Raw genomic sequence first — 19937 nt, 5'->3', positions numbered from 1 at the left:
GTTCTGGAGAGGAGGTGATTTTATTTTCCAAAGGAGTGCATGCTTTCAAATTTTTTTGTTTTTTTAAGTAGGTGGACAAATTGTGAGGCCGTTGTGAACGAAGTTGGGACAAAGAATACAAAAATGGGTTAAAGAAAAGGTTTTGACAATGAGCTTTATCACACCTGACATACTCTGAGGTAGAAAAGAACAAAAACCTCTTGCATTGCTAGACTTAAATGGGTGCAGTCTGACACCTTAAACAGAAGGACAGCAATGTCTACCGGTTTCTTCTGGTGATAAACATGGAAGCAAAGATGATCTTGGGCTATTGACTCAATTTTTTTTTTCTCCACACTTAGAGGACGTTTTGTCTATTTATGACTGCTGTTCTAGACAGCATGATGAAAATGTTCTTCCTGTTCCTAGGAAGAGCTTATTTGCCACTCTCTGCTGGAATTGTGTTAGAGACAAGAGTTCTTGCTCCTATAATTATTCTCCTTGGTGTAATTGCCCACACAGCTATCTAGTTTGTATGAAGCCCTATGTCCATAGTTTCCTCTGATTTGTTCACTCTAGTTTCCCCATGGTAATAGTATCCTGAAAACTCAAGTTTGGTCTTGAAACTAGCAAATTTAATTTCTAGGCATAAATGTGTTGCTACTTGTAATGGTTTTTTAGAGCCATGAAAGGAAAACTGTAGATTGATATTGAGTAAGTCAACTGAACAAAAAATCCTGGTTTTATTTTGTGGATGTTGTTCTGACAGAAGAACCAGATTACATTTAAGAGTGTTTTTTTCCCCATAATAAACTCCTTTAACAGGTGTCTGCTTTGGCCATAGCCAGTGGAAATGGCTTACTACTCAAAGGAGGAAAAGAGGCAGCACATAGCAATCAAATCCTTCATCATCTGACACAAGAAGCACTCTCTATTCACGGAGTCAGAGATGCAGTGCAACTGGTAAGTGCCTAGAGTTAAATCAAATATTTCTTTGCTATGGTGTGTATAAAAAGCGTGAGCAAAACTTGAGAGTTCAAACTGTAAACTCTTTGTATTGCAACTACCACAGGTGAATACGAGAGAGGAAGTAGAAGATCTCTGCCGTTTGGATAAGCTGATAGATCTCATCATTCCACGTGGTTCGTCACAGCTAGTCAGGAATATCCAGAAAGCTGCTAAGGGAATTCCAGTGATGGGACACAGTGAAGGGATCTGTCATGTGTATGTTGACACGGATGCCAGTGTTGAGAAGGTCACACGAATAAGTAAGCTCTGGGAGGGTGACTTGAATTTCATGGATATAATTGAACTTTGGAGTTTGCAATGTAGTTATGGTAATTTATAATTTATATAATATCCAAAAATCTGTGTTGTAAATGTTATGTAACCAATTATCTACTCTTAAACTTCAGTTAGAGACTCAAAGTGTGAATACCCTGCTGCCTGTAATGCTCTGGAAACTCTCCTAATTCATCGAGACTTGCTGAGAACGCCATTGTTTGATCAGATCATAGACATGTTGAGAGTAGAACAGGTTAGTCACTCATACTTTGTGGTTTTTGTCTGGGTTTTTTTAATAAAACTGTAGAAGCATTTGGTCTGGCTGGTGTAGCCCTGTCTACATGGCATAACGTTTCAGTTACCCATATGTGTCTTTGTACACGTCAGTGAACTTTGCTTCTTCACACAGTGTCAAGTGTTTCTGTAGAAATTATCTGAAAGCAGCTTATTCATGACAGCTGTAGGCTGTTACCAGATACCTTTGCTATATACTTCCTTGTATATAGCAAAAATAATCTTCTGCCATAAAAGCATATACACAACCCTTTCTCTCCCTTTCTCTTCCCTTTCAAATTCAGCCAGGTGCAAAGCCTCGTCTTCCTGAATCTGTTCATTTAGCTTCTTACCTGTGGTGGTGGGTTTCTGTTAAGCTGTTTTGGAGTTTCATATCCCAGTGGTTCCTCCCTATTTCCACTCTTTCCCCCCCCCCCCCCCCCCCCCCATAAGTCAGGTACCATCCAAAGGTATCTCCTCCCTGTCTCTTTGTCCACCTCTCCTGCCCCTGCCCTGTCTCTGGAAGCTTCGGTCAGCTGTCCATCTTTCCCCTGACCCTGCCCTATGTTTTAGAAAAACACCTGTCCGTCTATCCTGGGGCCAATTACCTGCTTGTCTCACACCCCTTGGTCACCGGGTTAAAAGTGCACACAGGCTTTGGCACGTCCTCTTTATTTCATCCCTCCCTCTTGGGCAATAAAGGTCTCTGAGAAATCATATGGAATAACCCTTCTCTAGTCCTTGCTCTGAAACCTAGACTCTGCAACACCTGTTGCAGTAGAAGTACAGCCTTGTTGTGCACCGTTACCCGAAACTGCTGGCAGATTTGGGTACGGCCTCTGGCACAGCCAGGATTCAGAGCTAGCTGGGGTTCTGCCAGCCCGATGCCACTTACCCAAGTGAATTCCTTTCCTGTTTTTATCCTTTCTGAATTTGCTTCATACATGTGTTTTTTAAAATTTTCCTCTTGCATGCCCTTTATTCCCACCAATTTTCCCTCCTGGTATGTGAAAGGAAATCAGAAGGCCAGCATACTAATTAATTTTTCAGACACAAGCAATGTTTTTTTAGTAAAGGTAGTAGAAATGCATCAGGAAGAAATATCCGTGAAGTAGTATGAATTGCACGTAAATCAAGGGTTTTCACACAGCACTGTGTATTTGACAAATACATGAGTGCACAGGCAGTGATTAATGCAGGATAGAGAGGTCATATGTTTCAATGATGTTAAAAGGGTTAGAGTAAGCGAAGCTGATAAGTAGTCAAGGAACAAGTAATGTTTGGGGCTTTTTAATGTCTTGTTCAGTTGTTTCTTGGGAAGGGTAGAGTGCAGGGTAGATGTTTGTATTTTGTATGGGAGGAATATGACTACTAGTACATTTCCACCACCAACCCTAATCCATCCTCTTACACAGTGGAGAGGATATTCTCTCTCTCTAATCTGACCTGACAACAAGAAACGTGCAAATATTGGGCAGGATTATGCAATTAAAGTAATTTATAGTTGCACAAGTAAATGCTGGTTTACAGATATCATCTCAAAAGCCTTCACATTCAGTAGACGTAGGACTTATTTCCCAGTTATGCTTGTCTTGTCAAAATTCCTTGTGTTTTGTTTGCATGGAATTTCTGTACTGTATCTGTTCTAAATTATCTCTCATTGTTTAGGTGCTTTAGCAAAGGTTGATAATGTGTTAAAATCTTCTTTATAACAAACAAAAAATATCTGTGTGTTTTTTTGGGTTTGGACCTAGTAACTCCTTTGTGTCTGAGAAGTGCTTCAGAGAGGGCTGGTATCAATTTATAAAGTGAAAGGATAAAAGTCATTCAAAATCTTAAGACTTCTGTAGATGCAAACTTGGAAGCGTTCCTTTCGTTATTCTCTGCATTGCAGTTGCTGTCTTAAAGGCTGGTGTCTGTATTGTAGCTGTTTTCCTAGCAGTGCTAGGAAATACTGGAAGTATTGGTCTTGTCTGCCTGGTGACTAAGTGATACAATTGCTTTAAATTATTCCAAATAAATACTTTAAATAATTTAAAAGCATTTATAAATGCTTTAAATAATTTCAAATTAGTCCCGAATTAGGGGTTTGTCATGGTAGGTAGCCAACTTTACATGTCAGTTATTGCACCTTGTAGCTAATTCATCTATGTGCAAAGTTTCCTGAAGTATAGGTGTTCTTTTCTTATGCTGCATGCATGTTGTGGATTAACTCCACTTGGTGGCTGAGCACCATCCAGCTGCCTGCTTACTCTCCCCTGTTTCCAAGTGGGACAGGAGGAGAAAATTAGAGCAAAAGCAAGGAACCTTGTCGGTTGAAAGACAGTTTGATAAGTGAAGGAAAGAGGAAGAAGAAAGGGGACAAAGAGGATGAAACAACCCAATGAAAAAGTAAACTCCAAAACAAAAGTAAAAACCCACCAGTCCCCCAAAACACCTACAAGACAAAGCTAATTACTTGCTGTCTGCCACTAAAAAATCAATGCCCAGCCAGTCTCTTGAGTAATGGCTACCTTCTTCAAAATCCCCCTCCCCTCCATTTGTATTGCTGCACATGACATTATATGGCCCTTTGGTCAGTTCTGAACAGCTGTTGGCTGTGTCCCCTCCCAATTTCCTGCACACTCCCAATCTTCTTACCAGGGGCACAGAGATGGAACAGGGGGGAGGAGAGAATCTTGATGCTGTACAAGCTCTGTTCAGCAACAGCCAGAACATTGGTGTGTTTTTAACATTGTTTTAGTCAGAAGTCCAAAGCACAGCACCACAGGGAGGGGTGTCTATCCCATATTGAGTACAAGAAGCTACACTTTCACCTGAAAGGCTCTGGTATGATCAGTAGCCACAAAAAAATGTTTCTGGTGTTGCAGGTGAAGATTCATGCTGGCCCAAAGTTTGCATCTTACTTGACATTCAGTCCTTCAGAAGTGAAATCTCTGCGCACAGAATATGGGGACCTAGAGTGCTGCATTGAGGTGGTGGACAGCGTTCAAGAAGCTGTTGAACATATCCACAAGTATGGAAGTTCCCATACGGATGTTATTATCACAGAGAATGGTTAGTGACCAGGCTCCTTCTTTAAGCTGCTGTTTTGGTTTGACTGCTAATTCCTGGTGTTAGTGCAACTAACTACATTGTAGTAGTTTGTCTCTTGGGTCTGTGCCAGTTCAAAACCTTACTTAGAGCTGTGCCAAGACTAAAGTTGACTCTCCAACCAAACCAAGCCCAGAACTTCTGAGAATCAGCTGCAGTTAAGGTCATGTTGATCTGCAGCTGGCCAATGTGACTCAAGTAGACTTCTGTTTCTATACCTCTTGCTGAGTTTAAATGCATGCCACTAAAAGGCATGCATTTGATACCGTAAGCACTGTCACAGGACCTGATGAGCTAGTGATTTATTCTGGAAAGAGAGTTGCTCTTGAATGTCTGTCTTGTTGCTAAGGGCTACTGATGTCCAAGTTCACATCTTGCATGTGGCATTTCTGCATTGTAGTTCTCAAATATTACCTGCAATAGCAATTGAGTTTAGGATTTCTCAGTATTTGGAACAATTCCATGTTTGAGACTAACAGAGAGCTGCTGTGTTTATTGGAATACATGATCATAATCTAGGCAATGGATTTTATTTTTGTCTCTGCCTCTTTCCCAGAGAAAACAGCAGAGTTCTTCCTCCAGCATGTGGACAGCGCTTGTGTTTTCTGGAATGCCAGTACCCGATTCTCTGATGGCTATAGGTTTGGACTTGGTAAGAGGGAAGATATTTGCAGGGTTGTGACTACAGAATTTTCTGGTGTGTGAAAAGTGTGACAGTATGAACCCTGAAAGATAGAATTAGTCTCTTATCTTACTGTCTAATAAAAGATTTTCAGGAAAGGTACTGTACAAAAAGTTGAAGCCTAGAAATTTTATCCACATAAAGATGTTTTTAATCCTTTGAAGCTCAGTTCAATTGCAGTAAAGTATGCTGCATGCATATAGTGATAGAACAATGCAATACAGGATGTGAAACTGTTGAACCACTTTCCTTTTGTTTCTCTTTCTACTGATGCTGTAAAGAATGCAATGCTTCAGTCCTGCTGGGCAGATTGAGATCCTGTCCAGTGTGGCAGTCCTGCAGTGTTAAGGGATGAAGGGCAGGAACCAAACTGAGTATCAATTGATTAAATAAACAGATGCACCTACCATGAATTGCAGAAGACAAGGGAAACATTCTTTGATGAGGTAGAGAATCAGAAATTCCGACTACCCGCTGTTACTGTGTCAGCTGGAACGGTGTTCCATGTGACTGAAAAATTCCAGTTAAGGTCTTCCAATATCTCCTCAATGTGATAAAAAAGGACATAAGATCATAATCTTTACCAGTTTAGCTTTTTAGTTTTTTTAAGGATTATGCCTTTAGATCAGTCTGAGAGCAGTGTAAGAGATACCTCTTTCTCTCTCTCTCTTGCATCTTTCTTTCTGGAAGTTACTGTAGCAGCCAGAACTATATAAACATTACAATTTATAATGTAATAGTTGATCTCCTCAAGCTTCTCTATCAGGTAAATGGAACCGGTATTTGGAGAGGAGCAGAGAATGGCAGGCCCCTGAAAGGCAGGCAGCTTTTTTACTTAGAGGTGCAAAAACATTTAGTATGAAGTGATCATCAGAGGATTAACTACCTTTATCTTGGGTGTTTCTTACAGGTGCTGAAGTGGGAATTAGTACTTCGCGGATCCATGCACGTGGACCAGTGGGAATTGAAGGACTCTTAACTACAAAGTGGTTGCTGAGGGGGGATAATCATGTTGTTTCTGACTTTTCAGAGCATGGGAGCATGAAATATCTTCATGAAAACCTCCCTCTCCCTCAGAGAAATGCCAGCTAAAAACCCAGGGGAGAAAACCCAGGGGTATAATTATTTCCTGAAGAGGTACAGGCTTCAGGATAATCTCTGGTGATGGAGTTTGTTTTTCAGAATCTTCAATCTTCAGAAACGTTGTTCTTGGTCATTTTGCAGTACAGTGAATACAAAATGATCCCATCAATGAGAATCCCCTCCCCCCCCCTTTTAGTTCCTTAGACAGTATCTGCAAACTAACCTCACTTCTCCCAAGGAAAGATTATTTTCAAATCATACAGGTAACATAAGGAAGGATTTCAGTATCAACTACATTCCTTTTTTGATCCCAGTGCTCCCTGTAGCAAATATGGTGGTGGAGCTTAATTTTTTTTTTTCCCTAAGTTTTGTTTTATTCAAGTATCTATTCTGGAGAACACACTCTGTAGTTTTGGTTTTGAGGGGGTTTTTTTTTCAGTCTTAGGATCATGGCATCTCTTGAGAGCCAGAAAGCTTTATGCCTAATTTCTTTCTATTTGATCAGTCTTGAGATAGGGGGACAGATGTTCCAAATGTATAATAAGCTTTTGACCAAAAAACCTTTTATATCTAATTCTTTGTATTGTTGACTATTGTAGATAAATAATTGTCTGCTACATTAATTTTGTTACTTATTTGTATCAAAAGCTTTTATTTCTGTGGTTTAATATAAAACTTACTCCGACAGCACTTCAATGATGGCTTGTCCAGAATGAAGCTCTCCACCTGCACGAACACTTCCCGTGGTGCCCTGCAGCCCTGCCGCACGGCTGGCGGCCAGAGCTCCCCACCGGCTGCAGGTCATCCTGCTCAGTTTGGTGCTGCCGGGGCGTCCCGGTGTGCTACTGCCCCATCAGGGCACCATTTCCTTTCCTGCCCGCCGCTCTTCACTGCTGTCCTGGCATGGGTGGCAGACGCACCATGCTCAGGATCTGGTGCTGTTGCACCCGTTTCTCGGTCACAGGGGCATCATGATGGCGCGGGGTGCATCTCCCCTTTGAGCAGATGCCAAGGGCCAGAGGACATGGGTGAGGCAAGTGGGACGCCTCGGTAGGTGTGGATGACTCCTGATCACTGAAGGTGGCACGGCAGGGGAGCTCAGATCGCGCCAAGGGGTCTCAGTGCAGAGGTTGTGAGGAGGCCTTTGCCTGGTCATGAGGGCCACGGTGCTGTTGCAACCACGGGCAGTGCGTGCGTGCACTCGGCCCCAGGTGCATGGGACATGCATCCAGCAGCGGGCGTGCCCTAGAGCAGGGCAGTAATACTGAGGCTCGCCTGCCTGGGCTTGCTGGCAAATAGCAAGGAAGATGGCTTCAGAACCTCATTCCTCTGAAGTGAAGGGGAAGGAAGGATGCTGAGGGGATAGGAGGCAAGGTTGGGAATTACAAGGAGTTTAAAGTCAGTCTACGGGAGAGAGCCATTCAGGAGCAGGTCAAGGGAGCACATTAGTTCTGAGCACAATGTGAGGACTGTGCCTAGGAAGGCAGTTCCAGCATGTGTCTGTGTTGTGTAAACTCTGTTAAGTCTGTCTTCTGCATTGTACACTCTACCTTCCTCGGGTCCTGGTGTCTCCATAGTTCTAAGTGATCACCAGGCACCTTGGTAGCCCTCCCGTGAGTCGCAGGTACATTGCCACATCAGCATAGCACTTTGTCAAGCCTTTCTTGTCTTCCAATTCTAGCTTAAGGTGTGGATCTGTCTGGTGTCTGTCATATTGTAATTGTTTCTGAGCGGTGATCTCTCACATTGGTGAGCCAGGTGGTGCCTTCAGTTCCACTTCTGTGAGTTCTCTTTTGACAGAGTTGTCTCTGGGGATTGCATCCCCAGGTAAGTAACAGTCTTTTGTCTTAAAGCTTGGCTTCTTGCTCATCCATCATTCTTTTGATGGCTCTCATCCACGTCTCCTCTGATGGCTGCAGCAGTCACCACTTTCCAGGGCTGCTGTAGAGCACCTGCACTGTCATGGCACTGTTGGACCTCTCTGCTGATGGGTGCCATGTTCCCTATGGAAGTCATTTTTGCTTATGCACTTATCACACAGTCTCAGTGCTTATGGTGTTGGATGTCCGTGTCACGGTTGTAGCTGCCCTGCCCAGGGGTGTAGCAATACTAAGGACAAGGTAGCACAGCCTCCGGGTGGTGTGGTAGTACATTGATCTAAATACTTTTGGCAAAGACCATACAGTTCCTCTCTGGGCTGTAGAGAGTTGGCACAGTTATCTTGATTGTCTTTTGAGGGCGCCAGGCTCTTGGCCTTCAGGGAGCAGTAAGTAGTTTGTGTGGTAGTGGAGTGGGCTCGGTCTTGAATGTGCCTTGTCTTTTACAGGTGGGGCTCAATATCTCTGTTCTTTCTGCTGTGTTAAAGTAGAACTGGACAAAGTCAATATTTGATAGACCTTTACTTGGCATGAATTTAAAAAACTAAATGTAAATTTGAATGCTCAAGCATTTCTAATGAATTTTTAAGGCCTACAGGCTTTTAGATAAGGTAAAAACTCTACTCCTTTTAACTGCCTATTTGCCTGATGAATTCTTTGGTCAAAGCCTGGAATTTTATTTTTTCAAGGTTTGGAAAAAAGTTACAATAAAAAGCCTTACAAAAAAGGCTTTGTGCTGAGTGTGAGGGAATGAGAGCACTGATCAAGTTTTATTTAACTTGTAAAGGTTAATAAAAAAATTAAAAGTTTGGGGTTTTTTTTATTACTGTTTCCTTTGCAAGTGCACTTCTTTTCATCCAGGAAAACACTGTTTAGTAGATAAAAAGTTGCTATTTTTCCATGTTCTGTAGACAAAATGGAATAGTCTTCAGAGTTTCTAGTCTCTAACAGACTGAGACAGCCTGGGAATTAATTTGTGGGTTGTTAGAAATGAGATGCTTGACACGGCCAATATATCAAGCAGCAATTCAATTTAATAATTAATTAATTAGCATGGTAAAGTGTGAGCAAAGACAGTGTGCTGGGTACAGTAGAAGGATTTTCCCTTCCAACTGCACACCAATTGCTGGACTTGCTGGTATTTTATTGGCTATATTCATACATATTCATAAGCTTTTCTCAGCAGTTTCCATTTCTAATTTTTAACGTCACTATTCAATATCTAACAGTCATAAATCTATGGTGGTAATGTTTGGTTCCTGTTCAGTTCTATACGCTATTGTGATCTATTTCGATATTTCAGTATTCCAGGATGTACATCCAGGATATGTATCCCAGGTGGTGGCATCCAGCTTCCAGATGTGGGGGTCCAGTATCTATTTTCCAGGTCTGTCAATCTTCAATAGTGATGTCCAGTTTCCATTTTCAAGAACCATAAATCAGTGAGCTGAAATCCTTCTTTTGTATCCAGGATGTTTCCAACCTTCTGTGAAAAGGCCTGAGGCCCTCCTTACTTCCTTCTTTTGTCTAAAAGCCTTTTTACAGTCTAAAACCACAGTTAAAAATTCTTTAATACAAAGCAAGCTTCTAAAGTTATAATTAAAAGACACGTATTACAGAATAGCTTCAGATTTATAATAAGTAATTGCAAGCAAATGAGTTATTCAAAAACTTCCTTCCATGCTTTCCTCGGCTGTTTATTAGAACTCATCTTTATAATTGTCCCATGTCCGTGTTCCACAACTACAACTACACAGATGTTCTTCATATCCCAGACATGAAACTTCATATTTCACAGGGTGATATAGCAGTGTAGAACATTTCACTTTAGATTGAAATCTAATTAATATTGGAGTTCTCTGATGAAACTTTGGTCAATGTAATTTCCTAATTCTGCTGTGATTTCTAAAGATCTTGTAAGATGATAGGTTTAAAAAGGTGTGAGTATGTGGAGTGTTTCATAATGCAGGTGTATTTAGTGCCAGAGACAAAATTGTGCCTAGTCAAAGTGTGAATTGAAACATTTTAGTGGTGTATGTTACACGATGCTAATATACAAAGCAGTGTTAGGGTTCTAAAGCATTCTTACAAGCACGTGTTTTAAGACAACTACAGAGGTAAACAAGCATTGGGGTTACTTTGGGGAACTTTTTGTATCCAAACTCCTGACCAGGAAGAAAACATTGCTGAAGTTCCTGCTAAAACGGTCATAATGGTGAAGAATTAATGCGGGGTAAATTACGTTTAAGTGCAGTACTCCTGTTTTAAAGAGCAGAGCAAGCACTTCCCTTGCGTTGCTGTGGCCCTTGCGTATTTTTAATGAAACCCGTTGCAGGGCCAGCAGCTCTGTGTACTGCTGCACCGCGGGGCCCTGTGCCGCCATCGCCGGCGGTGGGCGCGGGCCGGGGGCGGTGCTGAGGCGGTGCTGAGGCGTCGCAGCATGGCGGGCGCGGGGGGGCGGGCGGCCGCCTCCGCCACCTCGGGGTCTTACACGGGCCGCGGCTCTTCCACGCCAGGAGTGGGCGGGCGGGCGGAGCAGACGCCCCACTACACCCTGGGGCTTCTGCAGACGCCGCACGGCTCGGAGAGCACCGGGGGCTCCTCCAGAGGCGGGACACGGCCGGGCGGCTCCAGCGGCGAAGGCCTCGCAGCCGGCCGGGCCGCCAGGAGCAGCGCGGTGAAGCCGGCAGTTTCCGAAAGGGGGGGTACGGTCTCTGCCCGGGCCTTCATCTGTTTCTTTATGCTCCTGCTCTCTTTGCTAGGGTCGGGTTCCGAAGGGGCTGTTAAAAGCTGTGCTTACTGAGATGGGGCAGCAGCAACTAACCGTCATAGCGACCTCTTTCATTGAGCCGGTCAGAACAACTGAAATCGTTCCTTGCACTTCTTTGAAGAAATCTGTCTTATTTTCTTTAGATAATAGTAGCTGAGTTCTCTGGTGGGAACCGTAAACGTGTTTGAATTACTGCACAGTGTTTGGTTTGGGTTTTGTTTTTATCTTTTTGGCCCAGCCTTTGAAATAGTTTGAAGTGCCTGTCGATCCCGATGTGTGGTAAGAATCTTGTGCTCCTACAATGCAATACTGCGATTTGCCATCCTTTACAAAAATCTGCTATCAAAGTCTGTATCTTGGCAGGCAGCAAAAAAAAAAGTTTAAATTGTGATATTTTCAGAACAAAAGAAGCTATGAAAGGCGTTGGAAAATATTTTAACACTTGTTGCAATGAATTCTGATGTACGTGTGTATAAATTATGTATAAATTGGAAATTAGGGAAAATGGGCTTGGGTAATACATATGATTACTGAGGAATCCTAAAAATCCCAGATAGAATGCTAATTCGAATGGGGCATGATTTAAATGTTGGGTTTGAGAAATACTTGTATATGATTTGGTTCATGTGGTCTTCAGATTTGGTTCATGTGGTCTTCAGAATTACTGTTTTCCCCCTGTTATGCCAGATTCAGTACCTTCTACAGGAAGTCTCTTCTGCCAAAATTCTGACTGAACTTACACCGAAATCTAAATGAATACTATTTTTAAAAAATTATCAGTATGCATTCCAATGGTGATGTGCCCACTCTTTAAAAATCCCCAACCAAAGAGCTAATATTTTTATCACTTGTCACAGTTTTAAGATTAAAAAAACTCCCAACCAAACAAACACAAAATCCCACGTCACCCTCCAAACAACCCAAACAAACTCCAGAACCCCAGTATTGTAGATATTTTTGTACCAATGAGCCTTAATAGAGTCATGCAGTTAATTGATCATCTAAAGACAGTACTTAAGTATTTTGTCTTGTGTGTCAGTTTTTAATGTAATACAAGAAACAGAAACATTTGTGTTTGGCTTTTTTATGACACCTGGAGTTTTTTAAGTGGATCTGCTGTTTGTGTTTTCAATTTTTTAAAAAATCTTAAAAAGCAGTTATCTAAACTAGGTTAAGGATGTCTTCAGTCATGTCAAGAGAATTTAAAAAAAACCAAGTAAATTATTTAAATAATTTATTGAAACTTAAAAGTGCTTTGAGACAAAGGTATTTTGGAGGACTTAAAAACATTGGTAGATCTTAAGTACATGTGTAAAAGAAACTGCTATTAAATACATCCCAAATTAGTGTATGATTTCTGAGAGTTGATCCCCATCAGTTCAAGGGGTTATCATTCCCAATTGATTCTTTGTTTTGTTTTTTCTTATTGTCCTGTTTTTTAAAAGGAATGCTCAGCTTTCAAAAAAAAAAGTTTTCATAAACACTTGTGAAGTTTTAGGTAATGTTTTTTCAAATAATGGGCAAATGTGAGATAAAGTTGATTTATAGCATTCTTTCATAAACCTAGAATTCATTAGAATAGGAAGTGATTCTTAGTAAAGTGACTTCTGTTGTATTATTTCAGTTCAACAATGTAAATCCTTTTTTATTGGCACTGCAGGTAACCTCTTTGTAGAAAATCATATTAATGCAAGCTTGTTTTCAAAGCAGTCTGACTTTTATTTCATTTTATACTCTGGAGAACTTTCATAGAAGGACTTTTTCATATCTCTGCTTATAAAAAATGAAGATTTGTAAGGTGTTTTTTTGTATATTGCTTTGTGGATAAAAATTGTTCGTGGCTGTTTTCATAATTTACTTATTTCTCTCTCCCCTCAGAATCATATTTTGGGGACAAAAGTTCTTGTGTAGAAAATGCTAATACTTTGAATCTCACGAGTTCTTCTTCTGTGCGAGGTCTGAATAGCACATGTATAGGGAAAACACCTCTCTCTTCTGGTAGATCTGGTTGCAGAAGCCATACTTCTCTTATGGGATATTCGGGTAAGATTAACAGCTCTTGGAGGAAACAGGCTAACTTGCATTTCTGACTTTATTTTATTAAACAGTTCTATTTTAAATGTTGTATGTTAAGATACTGAAATAAACTCAAAACACGTGTGTTGTACCACAGAGAATGCTGCCAAGGAACAATACACCAACAAGAAAATACTACTTCATGTACTGAGAAGATGCATTGGTGTTGCATCTTCTTGCTACTTACTTGCATTCATGTCTGAATTATCAGTGTAGTTAGAATTCAGACATTTTTCAAATTGTCCAAAATCAAATTATATTTGTGGACATGTAGTGTGGTCACTTAAGAGCCCAAATTCATGCACATTTCTAATCAAGGTTTATTTTTAGGCTTGTAATGGCATTTGACATAATTTATAACATAGTTCTCAAGTTTCTTGATGCAAGTTTTATTTATGTTGGCATGTTCAGAGGTGTAGAACACTAGTCCTTCACAACATTTACACAGTAGCTGATTGGACATTTTGCAGTGCTTCATGTGAGCAAAATGGTGTTACAGGGTAATGGTGCCTAGTGCCATGTTATACGTATCATATGTGCTCTGGTAATGCAGAAATAATGGGATTTAAAGTTAGTTCCTTCCCAGTCTGACTAATCATTATCAGTTCAGTCTTTAGTATTCTTAAAGACAGAACTGGTAATGATTCTTTCATGTATCTGTATTTTTTTTATTCTTGCCCTGTCATTTGTGATGCTCCTTGATCAATCTTTCATTGATCTGTATTGAATGTAACTGAACATATACAACTGTTTTACAGTTACATCCTCATCTGCAGTTTCTGCTCATACTGTTGCATCGGTTATTGTAGCTGTAGTGGAAGGAAGAGGCCTTGCCAGAGGTGAAGTAGGAATGGCCAGTATAGATTTAAAAAATCCTGAGTTGATACTATCTCAATTTGCAGACAATACTACTTATGCCAAGGTATTTTATGGGTTAATTATTATGACTTACTTTCTTGAAAAATGGGAAATTAAACTTCTAGTTTGTGAAAGGGATTTCTCAAAAGTGGAAGTAACAAGTTCTAGAAAATGTGCAGGGTTGAAAAGACTGCTGTTTTCCATATTGTGCCTCAGATATTAAGAAAGAATGTTTTTCAAAAGAAAAACAGCCTTTCTGCAAAATGCATTCTTGTGGGACTGAGATGCCTCGTTTTGAAGAGCACTGGGCAGTATATGGTAGTAGAACTTGCAAGTATTCTTCATCAGGCAAATGAACTCTGAGAACAGAACTGCATAAATGTGTGTGTGTGTGTGACACACACACAAGAGTAATTACAGTTCTGGCGTTGATTACATAAATATTCCATGTCAGTTTTCTCAGGGTTGCTGTTCCCTGAGATTCTCCTCTGGGTTGCTGTTCCCAGAGGTAATAAGGTTTTCAGTCTTCTCTTTGCCCTAAGTGTTTCACACCAGAGGTAGAGACGACAAGCTGAGTCCGCCAGTGCATGTTTCCAAGGTTGTTTATTCTTCATTATCTCAGTTCTTTCTCAGCTCTGCCAAGCCTCCCTGGCAGGGTACCTTATCTTAGTTCTTTCTCAGCTGTGTGAGGCATCCCCAGCAGAGCAGGACACGTGGCAGGACTGGGCGGGTCAGAGAGCCCCACACCTTATGTACGGTACCCTCGACCCAACCACCGTCCACAACGTACTTTTTATTTGCAAAATTTTACCCATGCCTACTACCTATGCTAACATGTCAGTTCTACTCTAAACCAATCCTTGAGATCCAGCTCAGCAGAAAATGGGGGACGAGAGCAAGAACAAGGAGCACAGGGGCCACTCCCCAATTCCTCCATCTTGTCTCTTCAACCCCATATAATAAAAATCCTAGATTCTACATTTACATTCTATGATAAACGAAACACTACTTATTTTGAATTCTCTCAGCTTGTGATTCTTCATACAATGTGGGCATTCACTCCCATGGCCAGGGATCAGAGGCAGTGTCCTCCTGGGCTCTGTGTGAGGCTGGCTGACCCCCTTGTACAGATCTCAGACCCCCCTGTCCGGTCTCCAAACCCTCCAGGGTGGCCAGAGGGATGTTCCAGACTCCGACAAGTTTGAAATCAGATTCACTCAATTTACAGCCAGCACTGCATATGCTACATTAATTTAGAGAGTAATCTCTGGATTATGCAGCAACAGCATTAGTGGAATGTCTTATTTCGTGGTTCTGTTGTAGTTAAGCATGCTAGAAAATAACATGGCTTGTAGCATCTTTACAATATTCAAAGAAACAAAAGCTCTATTAGTACAGTAAGTAGCTTTGACTCAGGATATAAACAACTATCAAATACGTTTACTAAAACAGATGTTGTAATATGTCCTTGTACAATGTATATTGTACAACATTGTACGTTACAGTTGTTGTAATGGGTAACATAACATGTTGTATAATGGGTTTCTTTGTTTTGTTTTATATTTAAGTATTAGTGCTTTTAGAGCCTGTTATGGTCTGAACACACACAGTTACATATTGAACATCCTTTATAACTGCCCCGCACACCATGGTTAGAATTGTTCATTGTTTTCCCACCTAGCCATTATAACAGCTGGCGTTTTTATTTGTGCACATATGTTCCTAATTTTCCATTTAGATTACTGAGTTCTCCATTATGCTCATACCTGATACTGCATTCACCATTCAGTCAAAAAAAGAGAGATGGTAGCATACTTTTCCCCTAATGCAGGAAGTGTCCTACCAGCCTGATTTTTTGCTTTAATCTCTTGCACCTTTAACAATGTGTGAAAAAATTTATGTCACCAGAGGAGGAGACAGAGGAGTCTTGTACCTTTTATTTTTGAACAAAGGCAAAGGCCATGGGGTCTCTCAAATTGTTAGAGGACTGTAGCCTCCTTTTTTTCCTGATCTTCCCAGCTGCAGAACCTTTGCCCATTCCCTATTGGCTGAGGTACTTGGGAGGTACAGACTTCCCGATCTGCCTGCTAAATGTGCCCCTTACTATGCTCTCCTGTGTATAACATATGATAGGTGACTATTAAAATCAGCTTTAAGAGCTAAATCCATCCTGGGTGGGGAAGTTAAATATTCATAAACCTATTAAGTGTTTGTTCTTCTCAAAGTTCAGGAGCTGAGCATGACCTTGGCTAAGCAGCAGTCCATGTCAATTAGTAACACTTTTTGAAGTTGATGGTTTGTCCCCTTAATTCCTTATCTACAAGTCTCTGAGCCTATCTGCAAGCAGATTCACACAATCTGTTTGTAAAGACATATTCATCTTACTCCTTTCAACAATTCTGTCTGATCTGCTGATCAGCTGTTTTGTTACACTCTCAGAATCCATGCTTTACCTAGTGATTGGTATCCAGCCTACTGTATTTTCTCTTTCTTGTGCATACTTCTGTTTTTGAATGTTCAGCAAATACATTCAGGAAAATTTTCTGTACTTTTAAGTTCTTCAAGATTTGCTGAACTGTGATGCCACTGGAAAAAACCTTCCTAGTGGTTAGCAGATATGAAGGGCAATGACAGCCTTCCCATCCCAAATGCCCTTAGATGATTTATTTTGTGTATTTTTTATGCTTGTTTACCTTTTCATTAGGACATCATCTGTCCCTTTGTGCACATCTTAACCTCTAAGCAGTTAAAATGTAGTCTGATTTTTCATGTTTCTCCCTTGAGAATTTGTGAATGCTGGTATAAATGAACATAAATGCATGTTTGTCCTTTCTTATACAGTAGAAGAGCATATAGTCTACTAATAATCCCTACAGGGGGTGTGCATAACATAAAGCTGGTAAAATATACACTTTTTTTGCCATGTTAATACTGAGATAAATGTTAGTAGAGGAGGTTAAACAAAATAAAAAACTAGTCTCAATCAAAAGATTAGTAGTATTCAGACATGTTGGATTTGTTCTTCATCCAGAGCACAATTAACCTTCCAGCTGCAAGCCCAGAAAGCTGACATCTGTTGAAATAAGTCCTTCTCCCCCATCATAGCCATGGGATAGTTTTGGATATTCATCTCTTGCTTCAACAACAAGCATGATTCTGTGTTCAAATAACAGGGGACAAGCTCTAAATTTTCTTTGTTTGTTTTTAATTTAGTTTTGTGTATATTTAGATACATATGAATTTGACTCATTAATGTAGAAGTTAGCAGAAAATTTCAATCTTGAACTGATTCTAAAATACAAGGGTTCTGTATTTTGTTATTGCTGTTCATTATTGTCTAAAATATTTTAGATTATATAATTTTTTAATTGAATTATTTTGATTTTTTTTTTCAGGTTATTACTAAACTCAAGATTTTAACACCACTAGAAATAATAATGTCAAACACTGCTTGTGACGCAGGGAACACAACAAAATTGTTCAATCTGATAACAGAACATTTCAAGGTAAGATCTAAAATTTCATTCAGTGTTTTAGAGTTCTTGTTGATCACTATTAAATGATGGTTGGTTTGAGAGTTTTGCACAACTTTTAGAATCTTAAGTGCAGACAGATTTTGTTTTCTATGATTTTCAGGTCTAATTTTAGAATGACAGTTAATAAACTAAATGGAGCTCCCATGCTGCCACTCCTAATACTGACAATTACAGAGATAGGTATATTGCTGACGAAACCTGGAAGTTTTGAAACTGTGGCATTGGGTAATTTGAGTAGTACCAAACCTAGGAAAGATACAGAAATTAAAAAAATAAATATTCTCCTTTGTTTCTCCCTTGTTCTCTCAACCTGATAAATCAATGAGGTTTGTGTATCATAGAATAGGAAAAAGAGCACTGTCAGGGTAAAAGAGGATGAGATGAATTGGTCTAAGTCATTTATGAGTATTAAAGCCTCAGAACCTTAAAAAAAACTATTAATTACTACCTGAATTGCTTCATGCCTACAGAGCTGATAGCTTCTTTGTGAGTGCTCTTCTGCTTCCTGATCTCTCTCCCCTTTTTGTCACATAGATCACTTGTGCATCACACACCCTCAGTTACATTGACCTACTTGTGCCCGTAAGCTAGAATGAATACTTCTATGAAGACAGATTGCAGGATCAGTTGATAGTTTCTTGGAAACATATCACTAGAAAAATACAGAAGACTCTCTGATGTAACTTTTAAAACTATTTTCTTTCACCCCCATCTTCACAGAATGTGACTTTTTCAACTGTCCAGAGAAAATACTTCAATGAAACAAAGGGTTTGGAGTATATAGAACAATTGTGTGCATCTGAATTTAGCACCATTTTCATGGAAGTCCAATCAAAGTATGTTTAAATAAGGAAAAGCATACTGTGTCCAGATAAGTTTTTAACAGAATCATTTTATGTACTCATTACATGTACTCGTGACGTGTCTTTGTCATGTAGCAAGAGTCAGAAAATCATAACAGAGCTGTCTTTTTATTTGCCCTCCAGTGTTTCTGACATATCTAGAAATGTAAATAGAAATCCTGTTACATAGTTGGGTGTTTTTTTGAGTTTTCTCAGCTTTCTACTTTTTCATTCTTTCCTTAAAGATACCTTTCAAGAGTTATCATTTTCTATGTATCAACATTTTTAAGTGTTGATACTTGGTGACCAGGGTCTTCAAGTCACATGTATCTGTTGAAATATGTATGTTCACTATATCAGCAATATAGTGTAGGCTGTCAAGTGTACAGAAACTAAAACATTTATGAATATTTGATGAATGTATTTTCACTAGACATGGGTTTGTGCATATTTGAAATATACTGCTTTTTCAGTGCTATCAATCACAGTAGTTGCCAAGCCACAGTAGTATGAACGTTATTTCTATAATGCACTACTTTTGTGGTATTTCAATAGCAGTATTCAACATTCATAGAAGATTGTTTCTTTCCAAGGTATTACAGTCTTGCAGCTGCTGCAGCTTTGCTGAAATATGTTGAATTTATTCAAAACGCTGTTTATGCTCCTAAATCACTAAAGGTGCGTTTCCAGGGGAGTGAGAAAACCGCTATGATAGATTCATCATCAGCACAAAATCTTGAACTAGTGATCAATAACAGAGATTCGCGGTAAGAATAATTTTTCCAAGTTATGTTTTTATAAAGATGGATTTTGCTAAATTTCCTTGACATTTGTGTCAAAGAGCTGACCATTATATTTATTTCTATATGAGAGAATTTGCATACCAGTCTGAGCTTCTAAAGAAAGTATTTAAAATATGTAACAATTCAGCACAAAATTTCTAGCACAGGAAATCCTGAAGTGAATGGTAGAAAGAGATGATGCATAATCATCTTTACATTGATGTGTATGTTTTATTCAGACTTTAAAATGTTATTTATGCAAAATTTCACAATATGAAATGAAAGACATAGTATTTCTGCAAGTTTCTTATGTTGGATTAAAACATCTACATTTTACTCATTTTACACAAGATACATGCTTCAGCCTTGAAAGGTTGTTTTCTTTTGGGTCTAATAGTGGGAAAGAGTAATTTCTGTAATGATGGGAATGTACAATGTGGTACTTGATTGCATGGTAGTTTTCCACATTGAGATAAATGCTTGGAGCACTTCATCAGCAGAAGAAACTTCAAGGCTTGCCTTCTCCAGACTGTTACACTTCTGGTTAGCAAGCAAAATACTTGGAACTTACATTTTGCCGCCTGTCAGGTTCTGAGATCCACCTGTTTAGATGTCCACTTAATCACCCTGATGTAAAAAGAGCTTTCCCCTTGGGGAGATACAATAGAACCACAGAATGCCTTGCATAGGAAAGTACTTTTGAAGTGATACATTTCTGAAAAAATGTTTTTCTGTTCCTAATTTCACAGATGGTTTTGAAAGGAAGGTGATTACAGGAGGAACTGAGTAACAGTAAACTGCA

At 39.8% G+C, this 19937-nt stretch overlaps 2 protein-coding genes across 13 annotated transcripts in view; both read left to right on the top strand.

Annotated features, from left to right (window-relative positions):
- Window positions 1-7017, top strand: part of ALDH18A1 (aldehyde dehydrogenase 18 family member A1) — a 34475-nt gene extending 27458 nt beyond the window's left edge. For all 7 annotated transcript variants that reach the window (XM_063405004.1, XM_063405009.1, XM_063405006.1 and 4 more), the window contains 6 exons: window positions 805-942; window positions 1052-1247; window positions 1395-1516; window positions 4407-4593; window positions 5186-5281; window positions 6222-7017. In XM_063405004.1, coding sequence (XP_063261074.1) covers window positions 805-942; window positions 1052-1247; window positions 1395-1516; window positions 4407-4593; window positions 5186-5281; window positions 6222-6403 — 921 coding nt within the window. In that variant the 3' untranslated portion in view covers window positions 6404-7017. The remainder of the gene's footprint in view (window positions 1-804; window positions 943-1051; window positions 1248-1394; window positions 1517-4406; window positions 4594-5185; window positions 5282-6221) is intronic.
- Window positions 7018-7235: 218 nt separating this feature from the next.
- Window positions 7236-19937, top strand: part of LOC134554493 (mutS protein homolog 4-like) — a 29791-nt gene continuing 17089 nt past the window's right edge. The window contains exons 1-6 of one of the 6 annotated variants that reach the window (XM_063404997.1): window positions 7236-9658; window positions 12920-13084; window positions 13876-14039; window positions 17371-17481; window positions 18232-18347; window positions 18947-19120. In XM_063404997.1, coding sequence (XP_063261067.1) covers window positions 9511-9658; window positions 12920-13084; window positions 13876-14039; window positions 17371-17481; window positions 18232-18347; window positions 18947-19120 — 878 coding nt within the window. In that variant the 5' untranslated portion in view covers window positions 7236-9510. Of the gene's footprint in view, window positions 9659-9729; window positions 10977-12919; window positions 13085-13875; window positions 14040-17370; window positions 17482-18231; window positions 18348-18946; window positions 19121-19937 lie in introns of those variants that run through there. The other 5 variants (XM_063405001.1, XM_063404998.1, XM_063404999.1 and 2 more) reach the window with 5 other exon arrangements.

This window comes from Prinia subflava, chromosome 9, assembly GCF_021018805.1.
Source record: "Prinia subflava isolate CZ2003 ecotype Zambia chromosome 9, Cam_Psub_1.2, whole genome shotgun sequence".
Taxonomy (NCBI): domain Eukaryota; kingdom Metazoa; phylum Chordata; class Aves; order Passeriformes; family Cisticolidae; genus Prinia; species Prinia subflava.
The sequence above is the reverse complement of the archived record's forward strand: the minus strand, read 5'-3'. Positions and strand labels throughout refer to the sequence as shown.